Source organism: Ochlerotatus camptorhynchus, unplaced genomic scaffold, assembly GCF_037179485.1.
Source record: "Ochlerotatus camptorhynchus isolate MF236.1 unplaced genomic scaffold, CSIRO-AGI_Acam_v1.1 ptg000467l, whole genome shotgun sequence".
Taxonomy (NCBI): Eukaryota; Metazoa; Arthropoda; class Insecta; order Diptera; family Culicidae; genus Ochlerotatus; species Ochlerotatus camptorhynchus.
Window position 1 is genome coordinate 3,187,463 of NW_027040953.1, and position 13,868 is coordinate 3,201,330.

At 44.0% G+C, this 13,868-nt stretch overlaps 3 protein-coding genes across 3 annotated transcripts in view; 1 reads left to right on the plus strand and 2 right to left on the minus strand.

The window, feature by feature from the left end:
• Nucleotides 1-13,868, minus strand: part of LOC135712285 (transmembrane protein fend-like) — a 480,560-nt gene that overhangs the window by 271,203 nt on the left and 195,489 nt on the right. The window contains exon 2 of the mRNA XM_065235249.1: nt 10,244-10,291. Coding sequence (XP_065091321.1) covers nt 10,244-10,291 — 48 coding nt within the window. The remainder of the gene's footprint in view (nt 1-10,243; nt 10,292-13,868) is intronic.
• LOC135712238 (probable 4-coumarate--CoA ligase 1) lies at nt 3,615-5,348 on the minus strand. Its single transcript, XM_065235197.1, has 3 exons — nt 4,810-5,348; nt 4,627-4,752; nt 3,615-4,569 (listed from the first exon to the last, which is right to left on the minus strand). Exons 1-3 carry the CDS (start codon nt 5,346-5,348, stop codon nt 3,615-3,617), a joined length of 1,620 nt encoding a protein of 539 aa, XP_065091269.1.
• On the plus strand, nt 5,504-7,094 carry LOC135712239 (probable cytochrome P450 6d5). Its single transcript, XM_065235198.1, has 2 exons — nt 5,504-6,135; nt 6,203-7,094. Exons 1-2 carry the CDS (start codon nt 5,513-5,515, stop codon nt 7,092-7,094), a joined length of 1,515 nt encoding a protein of 504 aa, XP_065091270.1. The 5' UTR covers nt 5,504-5,512.

Below are 13,868 nucleotides of genomic sequence, written 5' to 3' on the forward strand. Positions count from 1 at the left end.
CAGATGTTTTCAAGCACATGAAACTGTCAAAGTTCGCAAAGAAATATCTGGTTTGGCAAGCCATCTGTACCTGTGGCTTGAAAAGCAGCATTTTCATAGCTTCCGGGACTGTCAACCAAGAAATTTACGTGAAAGAGTGTTTGAATAAACGTCTGCTGCCTTTCCTGAAGAAACACGGTTGTTCCGTACTGTTTTGGCCGGATTTGGCATCTTGCCATTACGGTAAAAAGGCCATGGAGTGGTACGCCGCCAACAACGTGCAGGTGGTTCCCAAGGACAAGAACCCTCCCAACACGCCAGAGCTCCGCCCAATTGAGAAATACTGGGCTATTGTCAAGCGGAACCTAAAGAAGACCAAAAAACTGCTAAGGGCGAGCAGCAGTTCAAGGCAAACTGGCTTTCTGCGGCGAAGAAGGTGGACAAGGTGGCTGTACAAAATCTGATGGCAGGGGTCAAGCGTAAGGCCCGGCAATTCGGATTTGGAAAAGCGGAAGCCTAACTGAATATTTTTCCTGAATTTTATACTAATTGAACTTGAAAAAGAAATTTAATTTGATTTTTTAAATAAACGATTTCACCGATTTACACGCGTTTTCCCTTGACCAAATTTCGACCGTATCACCCTTTACTACTTTTCATTCCATCCAACGGACATGAAAATTAATGTTGCAGTCAACTTGATCCACAGAGTGAGCAGCTTACCCATCAATCGAACACTCAAACAGGAAAAGAAGGTTATCTCTGATGTCTTGCGACCAAATGACTATCCAGCGAAACTCATATCTCAATCGACTGTTGAACCAGATGAAAGCACCACAACCAACTATCCAGCAAGCAGATGTAACTGAACACGATGCTGAAATATCACCTTCTGTCAACCAATCAAAACCATCAACACAAATATCTGGATAGAGCTGGAATTAGAGCGTAGCAACCTTTGTAAACAATGACTTCACTCGATGATTTCTAGAAACTCAAAGCACGCTCACGCAAACCAACATAGCCGTCGGTTAGGAAAAGTCTTCCCCTATCCGATGGTGATGTTTATTTGTGTTGACGAGCCTTAAATTTCTATAAATCATCGAAAGAAGTCATTGTTTACAAAAACTTTTACGCCCTAATTCCAGCTCCATCTAGATATATCAGAGTCTTAAACCTCGATATTACCAACAATCAATACGAAACTAACGATTTTAATTTGGCTCCTTACTTGACCAGCCTATGGGACCCAAGCAAATCGATTGACGTACCTTATTCTAGTTGAAATTCTAGTACTACATACTGTTTGTTTCGATTCGCTATGAAAGTTTGACAGATAAAATGAGGAGTTAGTGGATTTTCCTATGTTTCGATGGGTGAATCGATTAGCTTGAACCGAAGAGAGTACCAGAGCGGAGCCAAAAAGTTGAGCACGTTTCATCGGGACTTACTTGTCTTAGAGTTACCTATGATATTACCATCTATTCATCATGAGGCAATACCCAGCACAACACGTTCTACAGCGCTATATTGGTGTGATATGAAAATGAGCATTTTACAATTGATCCTCAAAATCTTCCACACCAAGATGAAGCCGAATATTAATATTGACAACAACACAGGCAATAATGAAGATCCAGCCACAAATGGACAAACACAAATGTTGAGATCGATACTCAGAGGTTGCCTTGATCAAAAGAATGTTGATGTGTCAAAATTCAAATTCATGCAGGTAGTTGATCTATCTATTAAGGTCGTCTTCATATTCAGCTAAGTTGAGGGCAGAAGAAATGATGTTTATGAACGTCATCGTCGTTAAAGATGGATTGGAGGGTGGACTTCAGAGAACTTGTGATGCAATTTGGCAACTAAATAGAACTCCACTATTTAGTTACCTCAAGACAACTCTTAGGAGAAGCCGTGTGGAGAACTATTGTAGCAACTTCAAAAGCCTTGTAGATTATCTTCTGAGTTGAAGTCAACGGTTTGTAGGGAGAGAGGTAGCTCATCGATTCTTGCGGTTCGCCTCCTAGCATCGTGCTATAAGGTACCAGGTGATAACCAGGGTAGTTGGTCGATAGCTCGATGACGTCATTTCGTTGGCGTCTGCAATGGGAAATTCTCATAGCAGGCGTTGACGATGGGACGTTGTCGAGTTGTTGAATAGCAACTATCGTGGTAACTCACCGATTACCTGTCGATCTGCCAAATTTGGAAAGACGTCTGCATTGAATTGTCTCATATAATAATATTCCGCCCACTATATCACAAGAAATTGCGAGTAGCTGAGTGGAATGGAGATAAGTTAAGCATTGGGTACAGGACCAAGTCTCCCCTGGATGGTGCCAAAAGATGAGCGCAATAGAATCATCAAGTTGCCATAAGGCACGGAATGAGACTATTGCATGGCTGGGTAGTCAAAGTCATGACAGGTGGATTAGAACAGGTTTAGGTGGGCGTTGGCCAGATTTGGATTTTTCAGATGTAATCCTGGATAGGACCCTGTCATTGAACGTCGCGTGAAAGTTGAACTTAATGAAGGCCTAAGTACTTTTTCGTAGTTTTTAGTTTTCGGATTTGAAAGATCGTTGGTTACAGTGGCCTGCTTACTGAGCAGAAAAACGCGGTCCCAGGTCCTTACATATCAAAGAGATTTATGGTAAAATCGCTTGTGTATCGTGTATTTTGCGAAACTCGTTGTTGTCGTTGGTTCCGGGTTTGAATGGATACACAAATTTGAACAACGGTATTATGTGATATGAGGGGCTCGGTGGCCTTAGAGCAACCGTTTTTGCTTACTGAGCAGAACATCATGAGTCTAATCTCAGGCCCATCCACATTCAAGATTCGTCAATCGTTTTATTTGTAAATATGACTACATGGTAATAACAGCAACTCGGTGATTAAAAAGGTGCTCGTCTGCCTAGTGGCAAACGTTTTTGTTTACTGAGCAGAAGACCGTGGGTTTAGTCCCAAGCTCCTTCGCGTTATATGATCATTAGGACATCAATTCAGCTTATCGTTTACCAAAACGAACCCTGCTGCAAACCCAACTCTCTTATCCAACATTCCAGTGATTCCTCGTGGAAGTGCAGAGGTGTTCTCGGCTTCCATCAAAGCGAGTGTCATGTCAACACAATCCTTCCCATTCCTTTCTTGACCTGTGTTCGGGCGCGGCCGGCGCTGGTATTGCCTAATTTAAGATCACCCGTTTTTACACATTGAGGATGATTGCTAGTCCCAAGCATCGTGTATTGGTTCCCTGTGTAATTACAGCTGATCTGGCAGTTACAGAATAGCAACCGTGGGCGGTCAATCAAGCTCAAGCTGAGTTGAAGTCAACGGTTTGAAGTTGGTTTCTTCGTGAGCTAATTGAAAGAGATGTTTTCTATGGTGTCTTGAATTTTATAATAAATTATTCTAAATTTATTTAAATGGTTTCTACCAGCGAATTCCACCAAGATTTATTGAGCTACAGTAGCTACACAGTATTAGTATTATTAGAAAGCTCTCATTTGACATCTGTGGAAGTGCTCAAGGAACATAAAGTTGAGAACCAGTAGGGTCATAATAAAGTCAAAGAAGAAAAAGAAGAAGCATGGTATTCCCTCAGCAGATGATCCTTCGAAGTCCATTCAGTTGGCACCCTTTTGCTGCTCGGCATACTTCCGTATCTCATACCTCCGGAGCTTACCGGACGCAGTCATCGGCATCTGTTCCACAAAGAACACCCCACCTCGTAGACGTTTGATGTCCGCCAGCTTCCCAGCCACATAGTCGATCACGCGAGCCTTACCAAGCTGGCAATCCTTGCGAACTTCAATCACCGCCGTCGGCAGGTCAACGTGCAACTCCGGATCAAACAGTCCAACCACACAGACATGTGCCACCTCCGGCAGTTCCTCGATTGTGGCTTCAATTTCCGCCGGTGATATTTGATAGCCCTTGTATTTGATAATTTCCTTCTTCCTGTCAATCAAGAAAAGATAACCATCCTCATCGAAGTACCCCACGTCTCCACTGCAGACCCATCCGTCGGCTGTTAGGATTTCGTCCGTAGCTGATTGGTTGTTCAAATAGCCCATCGGTTTGATTGGGTACCGGAACCAGAGCACGCCCCTCTCGTTAACACCCACCGGATTCCCATCGTCATCTAAAGCCTTTGCTTCAATGTTTGGATCGAGCACACCGACTGAGCCTTCCCGTGTAGGCCCGAAGACATCCGTTGCAATGTGGCCGATTTCCGATGTTCCATAGGCCACACCGGTCCTGCATGAGGGCAGCGATTTTTCGATTGACTTGCGAAGTCCTGGTGACACTAGTCCACCACCGGAATAGAAGAACTTCAGACTGGAAAGATCGGCTTGCTTCAGCAGAGGACTTTGAAGGATCGTTGCCATCTGGGCCGGCGAGGAGAAGACGTGCGTGAGTGCGTACTGTTCGACGATTTCGAAGAACGCCTCCGGACTGAATCGGCGAGTCGAGATGTACCGGGTGGAGTTGTTGAAAGGGCCCTGAATAAGTTGCAGAAGCCCGGATACCCAGTAAAGGGAACTGAACCAGAAAGCCGTCTTGAATTGGTGCGTGAGGCTGTTGCTGGTGGAAAGTAGATTAACGCAGGATCTCGATAAAATGTACCTGATTTACCATATCAACGCATTTTGATGGATGATGTTGGCATGTGATAGACAAATCCCTTTGGGCATTCCAGTAGTTCCGGACGAGAAAACGATCGCAGCGATCAGCTTCTCCGAATCACCCAGATATGATGGGCTGAAATAAGGTAAGGATTTTAAGATCGCTCGTAGTATTAGTTGAGGTTCTATTAACTAGTAGAGCTGCTCGTTCCCGGTCTCCTCAACTACATTCAAAGCGGACGGATCATCATCGCCGGGAGCTTGATCCATCACGACAAACTTCGGACTTATACCAGCAGTTTGGCAGCTCGTTTTCACCGTATCAACGTTGTCTTCGTCGGCTATCACCAGTACCGGTTTGCTAATCCCGAACATGTATGCCATATCGGTAGCCGTGAAATCCGGATCAATACAGTTCACCGGAGCCCCAATCAGGAAGCATCCATACACAATAGGAGCAACATTTTCGCGATTCCTCACGGCAAAACCAATAGTGTCACCTTTCGTGTAACCCAACCTGGTCAAGTTCTGAGCGGCACGTATTGAACGGAGGCGCATCTCTTCGCAGGTTAGTTCCACACCGGATTCAACGGAGATCTGGGCCACCATGGTTGGGCTTCGGTCGAGCAAGTTCAAAATCAATTGGCCTAGGTTGGCCTGCGGATTGAACGGACCCGGCTGCTTGAGGCCGGACCAAATTTTTCGTTTCGGGTCGTACGATGAATTGAACATGATTGCAGTGGCCAGTGTTGGTTGGTACTGATTTTAAGGCATGCCACCCCAATCACTGCAACAAATTCCAACTGAACTAAACGCTTTCGTTCCATGCCATTCGTTTCAAATGATTTGCATTTGTTCGAATCAGATTCGGTTTTGAGTCAACCGTCAGTTACAAAATGACACCGCTAGCGGTAGGACTGGTGCTGCTATGCTTTGCCGCTTGTGGGTTTTTAAATTATGTCTTTGGCTTTTGGAAGCGACGAAAGATCCCGCAGCTAATGCCCCTATTCCCGTTTGGAAACTTTACGAATCTCTTCCGCGGTAGGGCATCCTTTCCGGAGGTCTGCAAAAAGCTCTACCAACGCAGTAAACAATGGCCCCTACTCGGCGGTTACGTCCTACTACGTCCGATGCTGTTCGTGAATGATCCCCAGCTGGCCAAGGATATCATGGTGCGGGACTTTCAACACTTCCACGACCGGGGCTCGTACGTCGACGAAGAGAACGATCCTCTCGGCGGACATCTCTTCTCTCTGGCCGGTGAAAAGTGGAAACATCTTCGCACCAAGCTGACGCCAGCCTTTACTAGCGGAAAACTTAAAGGCATGTTCAAGACCCTGGTCGATACGGGTGTAGTGCTGCAGAGCTTCATCCAGAAGTATGCAGAGTGCGGCGAAGTCGTTGAGATCCGGGAGATTTTGGCTCGCTACACTACGGACATTATTGCGTCGGTAGCTTTCGGGATTCAGATTGATTCGATCAACAATCCCAACGAACCGTTCCGCCAGATGGGGCGTAAGGTAGGTGTGCTTCAAAAACTCTGAATGATACAGTTATCTAATGGGGCAAACATTTATTCTATTTTTGGTGTTTGAGCCAAGCCTCCGCAACAACATGCGCATATTGTTGACGTATATGGTGCCGAAGTTGAACAGGTTGTTGAAGCTTAAAATTGATGACGACGTGGAGCGGTTCATGCTGGGCGTGGTTCGCGAGACGTTGGAATACCGGGAACAGAATGGTATAACACGGAAGGACATGATGCAACTGCTGCTGCAGTTGCGCAATACGGGTACCGTTTCGGACGATGAACGGTGGACTGTGGATGCAACCAACCAGTTAAAGGAACTTTCGCTAGAAGAAGTCGCCGCGCAAGCGTATGTATTCTTTCTAGCCGGATTCGAAACATCTTCCACGACGATGTCGTTCTGCCTATACGAACTGGCTAAGAACGCCACAATTCGACGTAAAGTTCAACAGGAAATCGACTCCGTCATGGAACGTTACGGTGGCGAGCTGACCTACGAAGGCATAACGGAGATGCGCTACTTGGAATGCTGCATCGATGAAACCTTGCGAAAGTACCCACCAGTGCCGATTTTGAACCGAGAATGCACCCAAGACTACAAATTCCCCGGTTCGCATTTGATCATCGAAAAGGGAACGGCCGTGGTGCTTCAGTTCGGCGGAATGCAACACGATCCACAGTACTACCCGCAACCGATGCGGTTCGAGCCCGAGCGATTTCAGGAGGCAAACGTGAGGACCAAACCGTACGCTCCGTTTGGCGATGGACCACGCATCTGCATCGGGATGAGAATGGGTAAGATGTTGACCAAGGTGGGACTGTCGCTGCTGCTGGCCAGGTTCAACTTTGAACTGTCGGGGACCACGGAGCCGGAGTTGTTGATGGATTCGAATAGCTTCGTACCCACACCGGTGGATGGTATCAATTTGAAGGTTAGCTGTCGCCGGTAGAGATGGCGAGAAAGGGGTTGAATAGGGCAGCTAGGGTTCCTATTCCTATTCCTATTCCTATTCCTATTCCTATTCCTATTCCTATTCCTATTCCTATTCCTATTCCTATTCCTATTCCTATTCCTATTCCTATTCCTATTCCTATTCCTATTCCTATTCCTATTCCTATTCCTATTCCTATTCCTATTCCTATTCCTATTCCTATTCCTATTCCTATTCCTATTCCTATTCCTATTCCTATTCCTATTCCTATTCCTATTCCTATTCCTATTCCTATTCCTATTCCTATTCCTATTCCTATTCCTATTCCTATTCCTATTCCTATTCCTATTCCTATTCCTATTCCTATTCCTATTCCTATTCCTATTCCTATTCCTATTCCTATTCCTATTCCTATTCCTATTCCTATTCCTATTCCTATTCCTATTCCTATTCCTATTCCTATTCCTATTCCTATTCCTATTCCTATTCCTATTCCTATTCCTATTCCTATTCCTATTCCTATTCCTATTCCTATTCCTATTCCTATTCCTATTCCTATTCCTATTCCTATTCCTATTCCTATTCCTATTCCTATTCCTATTCCTATTCCTATTCCTATTCCTATTCCTATTCCTATTCCTATTCCTATTCCTATTCCTATTCCTATTCCTATTCCTATTCCTATTCCTATTCCTATTCCTATTCCTATTCCTATTCCTATTCCTATTCCTATTCCTATTCCTATTCCTATTCCTATTCCTATTCCTATTCCTATTCCTATTCCTATTCCTATTCCTATTCCTATTCCTATTCCTATTCCTATTCCTATTCCTATTCCTATTCCTATTCCTATTCCTATTCCTATTCCTATTCCTATTCCTATTCCTATTCCTATTCCTATTCCTATTCCTATTCCTATTCCTATTCCTATTCCTATTCCTATTCCTATTCCTATTCCTATTCCTATTCCTATTCCTATTCCTATTCCTATTCCTATTCCTATTCCTATTCCTATTCCTATTCCTATTCCTATTCCTATTCCTATTCCTATTCCTATTCCTATTCCTATTCCTATTCCTATTCCTATTCCTATTCCTATTCCTATTCCTATTCCTATTCCTATTCCTATTCCTATTCCTATTCCTATTCCTATTCCTATTCCTATTCCTATTCCTATTCCTATTCCTATTCCTATTCCTATTCCTATTCCTATTCCTATTCCTATTCCTATTCCTATTCCTATTCCTATTCCTATTCCTATTCCTATTCCTATTCCTATTCCTATTCCTATTCGAACTTAAAATAAGACCAACGAACAAAAATACAGCTATTGAAAAAATGGGTATGAGCATCACTGGTCTAGGGGGTCAATGAAGTCAAAGAGTGGTATTTTTTTGTATGGAGAAGATAGTGTAAATGAATGGAATAGTGAGTAGCAAAAAATGAACACTCCCAGACTTTATTTACCCCCCGACGATAATAGGTAATGAAGTGCCGAAGTCGTCAGTTCCCCCTAGGTCGTTCCGAATAAACAAAATGTATTTCTACTGGAATTTTATCGGTTTTCAAGGCAAAATTTTCCACCAGGCTTTCCAGTAATTTTGACTGGGCGCCCATTCGTGCGTATGTATGTGAGTGTAGCTCAGATGCCTATATAACTTCACAGAAATAGCCATAATCACACGTAAAATCACCTTCCTTCCTTCCGAGTTCCACCAGAACACACAAGAACAATCAACACTCGTGGAACCGCTCCTACACACTTTCTGTCTCTCTCGACAAAACAGTTCATAAACGAGGCCATAAAACGGCACTTAGGTACCAATATGGCAGAGCAGCCTCATCGTTTCATCGTCGTATCCTTTCATGCGTTAATGCCACACACCCACACACACACAACACAGATCCAGTGAGCCGTGCTCGGAGTTGGATTGTTTAGAATTCCCATTATGGAGGGAAAGGTGCCTCACCTTTGCAGCCTCGCTGCGATCCAAAACCAATAGCTCACACAACACACATGGGCGAAGGACAACACAAAGAAGGCCGGAATCGTTTTACAGATCCAACGACCCGTTCAGGGAGGGAGGGAGGTGCTAAGAAGAAGTGTCGAATTTTTCTCGCCGTCTTCTCCATCGTCGTCGTCGTCGTCGTAAAACAAGGCAGCGCATAAGCAAATAAACGCAACACCTCAGTTTCCACGCTTCCGTGCGAGCTCTGACTGCGTGAACTCGGAAACTTTGTTGCAGGCTGGCCCGGGGATGCTGCGACCCTGCGACGACACGACAGGAGAGGTACCTACATATTTGGTTGATGTTGTTTTCTTTTACGATTTCCGAGTATGACACCTCTCCGAGCGACGCAAAGGTTCAGATTCCTGCTGCAGTATGAACAAAACGAAGAGCATTCTTTTTATGACCTTCCTGCACGAGAGTTGGGGTAATCGATAATGCTCCTCTTGCTTGCCGCGGTCAAGGTGGATGGAAGATAGGAAGGTGCTTTGCAGCTTTCGTTTGTTCGAAACACCTTGAACCATCAAAGTCACCTTGCTCTCGCCTAAACGAGCGGCACTTTATTCGGAAGGATGGCTTTGCTACACAAAGTTGATTAAATTATAATTTTCATGTGATGAAACAAAACCAAGCGAGGGTGTTTTACACCAGTTGATCAAACGGGAAATCGTTTCGGAGAAAGCCCTCCATCCATAAAACGCGGGAGAAACATTTCCCGAAACAATTTCCAATTTTCCCTTCCACCAGGTGTCGATGAGGGAAAACAAACGGCTGCTGCTGCCACAATGTAGCACACGATTTTCCGCGGAAAAGAACAACATTTGTGGATTCGTGGAATAGCAACAATGCTCGCTCGTAAAAGCAGCACCATCAGACCAGATCGGACCAGACCAGACCAGTTCCCCCGGTATTGGCTGCTGATGGGTGTTGGAATAAATAATACATCAGTTTAAAATATCGAACGCAGAGGAACCGAGATCCGCTTTTCCCGGGAAGAGTCGTTCGCGTTTCTGGGTTCTCTTTGATCGTTTTGTGTAAAGTGCTCGGCTGCTATAAAATGTTGCACCTGAGAATGTGACAAGCAACAACGGTGGCTGGGGATGGGGGGAACGGGATAGAGTGGTTCGTGTATACAATAGTAACGAGATGATTTCTTACCGTTGAGCAGTCCCGATGCTGGGAGCAGAGAGATTCCTTTGTAGCGTGCTGCGGAAGAAAGAGAATTGGAACGGAAATAAATCAGAATCTGGTTAAATATTGATCATTTCATTGCAGGGGGGAATGTAGATTGCGGAAGTGATGTTTATGGTGAAGGAGGGATTTGCAAAGAATGCTTGTGTTTGAATTAAAAGATTACATTTTAAACAAGGGTGTCGTGTCGTACTGCTTTTTAGCTTGATTAACCTCCCGTAGTTGCTGCTCTTGTTATTGCCAGATCAGGTTAATTTGTGCAGGGTGTTAACAGATGACATCATTGAACTGTCTGCAATATTTGTCGAGTGGATTGTTATAGTCAAAAGCAGTACGGTATCCAGGAGTGCACAAGAGGTACGCATTGTGGAGACGATGGACTGGAGCGTGGAAGTTGATAGCCCGGAGCACACTACTGCAGTCAAAAATAAATAGTCTCTGCAGGAAGATTCGGCGACTCGATAGTGTTTGCAGTTCAATTAGCTGTCCATGGAAGCTGTCGTAAGGCGATTCTGACAAAACGTTTCTGAATTTTTTTTTTGTTGCGCGATTTGTGCACAGCAAGATATGGAGCCCAGATTTGTACTATAAGTTCAAGAACACTACGAACCAAGGAGCATTACAATGTTTTCAAAGCGTGCACATCATCGAATTGCGAAGCATTGCGACGCAGGAATCCAAGCCTTTGCAATTGACTTAGATGTGTGCTCGTTGAATCTAAGTTTGCTATCCAAGATAAGTCCAAGATCTTTAGTAGAATCAACTAGCTCAATGTCAGTTTGTAGAGCACAACAATCTAGGATCGATTTGATCACACGGTAGACTTTCAAATCATCAGCATATAACAACTTATAGGAACTTGAGTGGTCACACACGACGTTAATAAATAAAACAAAAATAAGAGGTCCTAAGTGGCTCCCTTGTGGAACTCCCGATAGTTTATCAAACACATCGGATCTGGCATCATGAACCTTAACGAATTTCTTCCTGGAGGATAAATATGATTTTAACCAGCGAACGACCCACGGCGGAAGACCAAAGCGGCTCAGCTTTGCGATAGCGAGGTCATGAAGGACTTTGTCGAAGGCCTTAGATAAGTCAATGTAAACGGCGTCTACTTGCTGATGCTTTTGTATGCTACCAATAAGAGTGTTGGTATAGGACATCAAGTTTGAGATTATAGACTGCACAGTTGGATACAACTTGTCATGCAGAAGACTTTCGAGAACATTTGAATCAAGGATTAAGGATCGAGATAGGTCGGTAGTTTTCCACGCTGTGAATGTAACCTGACTTGAAGATCGGTGTAATTGATACAAACTTCCAGGAATCTGAAAAATTTAATTCAAAGGGTGGATGCTTCTCAGAGTCTTAAACTATATTAATCATCAATCGAGTTTCCACTTGCTGCATTTACGGCCTCCACACGCTTCCGAAATGCACGACAGGTTCTAATAATGCAGTCTGGATCCATTTCTCTCCAGGTACGGGTCAATGTTTGTCTGAGGTTTGCTGTACTCGGGTGGCGTTTAGAACCGGCCTTGGCCTTTCTGACGCGCCATATTGAGAAACACGTCTTGTGCTCGTCGGCCACGTCTGTTACCGGAAGAGAACTAATATACCGGTCGGTTCTGGAATTTGATACGGGATCGACGGTAAACATGCTCTTCTCGGTGAACAGGATTACCGGATTTTTTCGCTTAAGAAAGTTCAAGATTTTCTTGCATCGTTCGACTCGTAGCTCCCGGATGCGGCTGGCAATCGTGTGAGTTTTTTTTCATGCCCTCGTCTTCGCCCCGCAATCTTCCTTTACGATCTTCCTTGCCGAAAAGTCACTGATCCCGTGTTCCTTTGCCATTTTCCTTATTGAACGCACTGGATTCACCCGAATCTTCCTTTTGATAGCAGCGATAACCCTCGGAGCTGACCTCGGCCGACTTGTGGCCACCTTCGCGGATAGTTGTCCTTTCTTTTCTCGGTCTAAAACCCTTTTCACGGTCCACCGGGACACTCCCACGGCGATTGAAATGTGCAACTGTCAAAATAAGTAAATCATTTTCTTTTATACGCAGCCTACTACGGTATGAGCTATAGGTTACGTGCATGCAAAGAAAACCAAGGCATTGTATGCACAGGTGAAACGGGAACCTTATTTGTACGATGGTGAAAACATTATCACGCATACGGTAAAGGGGGTGTGGCCAACGATGCTGCACAATTCTTGACGATAGACGGTGGAATACAATCCGGACCTTTCGATGCATCTACCGAGCAAAGGGCTTTGAAAATAGCGTCATGGCCGAAGTTAAGCAGCTGCAGACGAATGTTGTAGTTCGGTAACTGGCCGATGAACTACTGCTGCGGAGAAGTTTGATCGAGTTCGAAAACGCTTCGGAAGAAATAAGGGAAGAGGTTTGCAGAAGTGGCGTCGGTGGAGAAGCTACGATTACGGGAATACCAGCTGATCTTTTGCGAGCGTTTACGAAAGACCAGAACGACGATGGGTTTTCTTTGAAGCCACTCTGGAGATTATCCATATACTCACGAAAGCAAACTTCATGCAAACTGTTGAACTCGGCTTCTGCAAGCAGCGCACCATACTTGTCCTGGAGCGAAAGTAACGTTTACGAGCCTTACGCAGACAGTTACGTAGATTAAGCAATTGCAGTTTCCACCAAGATTTATGGGAATGCATAGAAGGTCTACGAACCTTTACCGGAACAGTATCATGAATTACTTGATAATTGTCATAGAATACGGACACGGCGGCATCAATGGTAGGTAAGTTAAGTAGTTGTACCCAATCCAACGCTGAGATCGTCGCATTAATAACATCGAAATTCCACCGTGCGGAAATGTACTCACTGCGTGCTGCTGGATACGATGGCAAATGGTCACTCGAACGGATATCAACTTTCAATACTAACGGCTTATGATGGCAATCAAAATGGCAGATGGTGGTTCAAACGAGTGTACCCCATTAGGCATAAATACGTTAAGCATACGGACGTTAGGCATAATGGACGTTAGGCATAATGGACGTTAGGCATAATGGACGTTAGGCATAATGGACGTTAGTCATAATGGACGTTAGGCATAAAGTCATTAGGCATAATGGACGTTATGCATAAAATACCTTGCTGCTGTGCAACTCTAGAAACCTGTTTCGATCAGGGTAAACAATGCTTAAATTAAGCTAAGCGTTGAATTAAAAATGATAAATAGTTTAATTAATAAGCACTGTTCATAAGTGACGTTGCTACATATTTACTTAGATCCAAGATTAGAAACTAAAGCGGTTAAGTAATCTGGCAATGAAAACTCAGCATAGTTTTGAACTATATCTTGAAATCAATAGCATCTAGAAATAAAAAAAAGTCACACATTTGTTGACATATATTCTTACACACATATTGCAATTATCAAAGAAGTAAAGATTTTCCTCAAAGAACAGCTCATGAAATAAAGAATGGTGAATTCTGGGATTTTTCATTCAATAACAAAAAACAGCTAAGGTTGAATAATATATGATGCCAAAGAACAGCTCATCAAATGAAGAATAGTGAATTCTGTGGTTTTTCATTCAATAACA

Excerpts from the sequence above, each read along its gene's own strand:
- LOC135712238 (XM_065235197.1), bottom strand. The coding sequence starts at position 5,348 with ATGTTCAATTCATCGTACGACCCGAAACGAAAAATTTGGTCCGGCCTC. Across the intron at positions 4,753-4,809 it reads GGGAACGAGCAGCTCTACTA|CCCATCATATCTGGGTGATT; the intron begins GTTAATAGAACC and ends ACCTTATTTCAG. Across the intron at positions 4,570-4,626 it reads CATCAAAATGCGTTGATATG|CCTCACGCACCAATTCAAGA; the intron begins GTAAATCAGGTA and ends CACCAGCAACAG.
- LOC135712239 (XM_065235198.1), top strand. The coding sequence starts at position 5,513 with ATGACACCGCTAGCGGTAGGACTGGTGCTGCTATGCTTTGCCGCTTGT. Across the intron at positions 6,136-6,202 it reads TTCCGCCAGATGGGGCGTAA|GGTGTTTGAGCCAAGCCTCC; the intron begins GGTAGGTGTGCT and ends TATTCTATTTTT.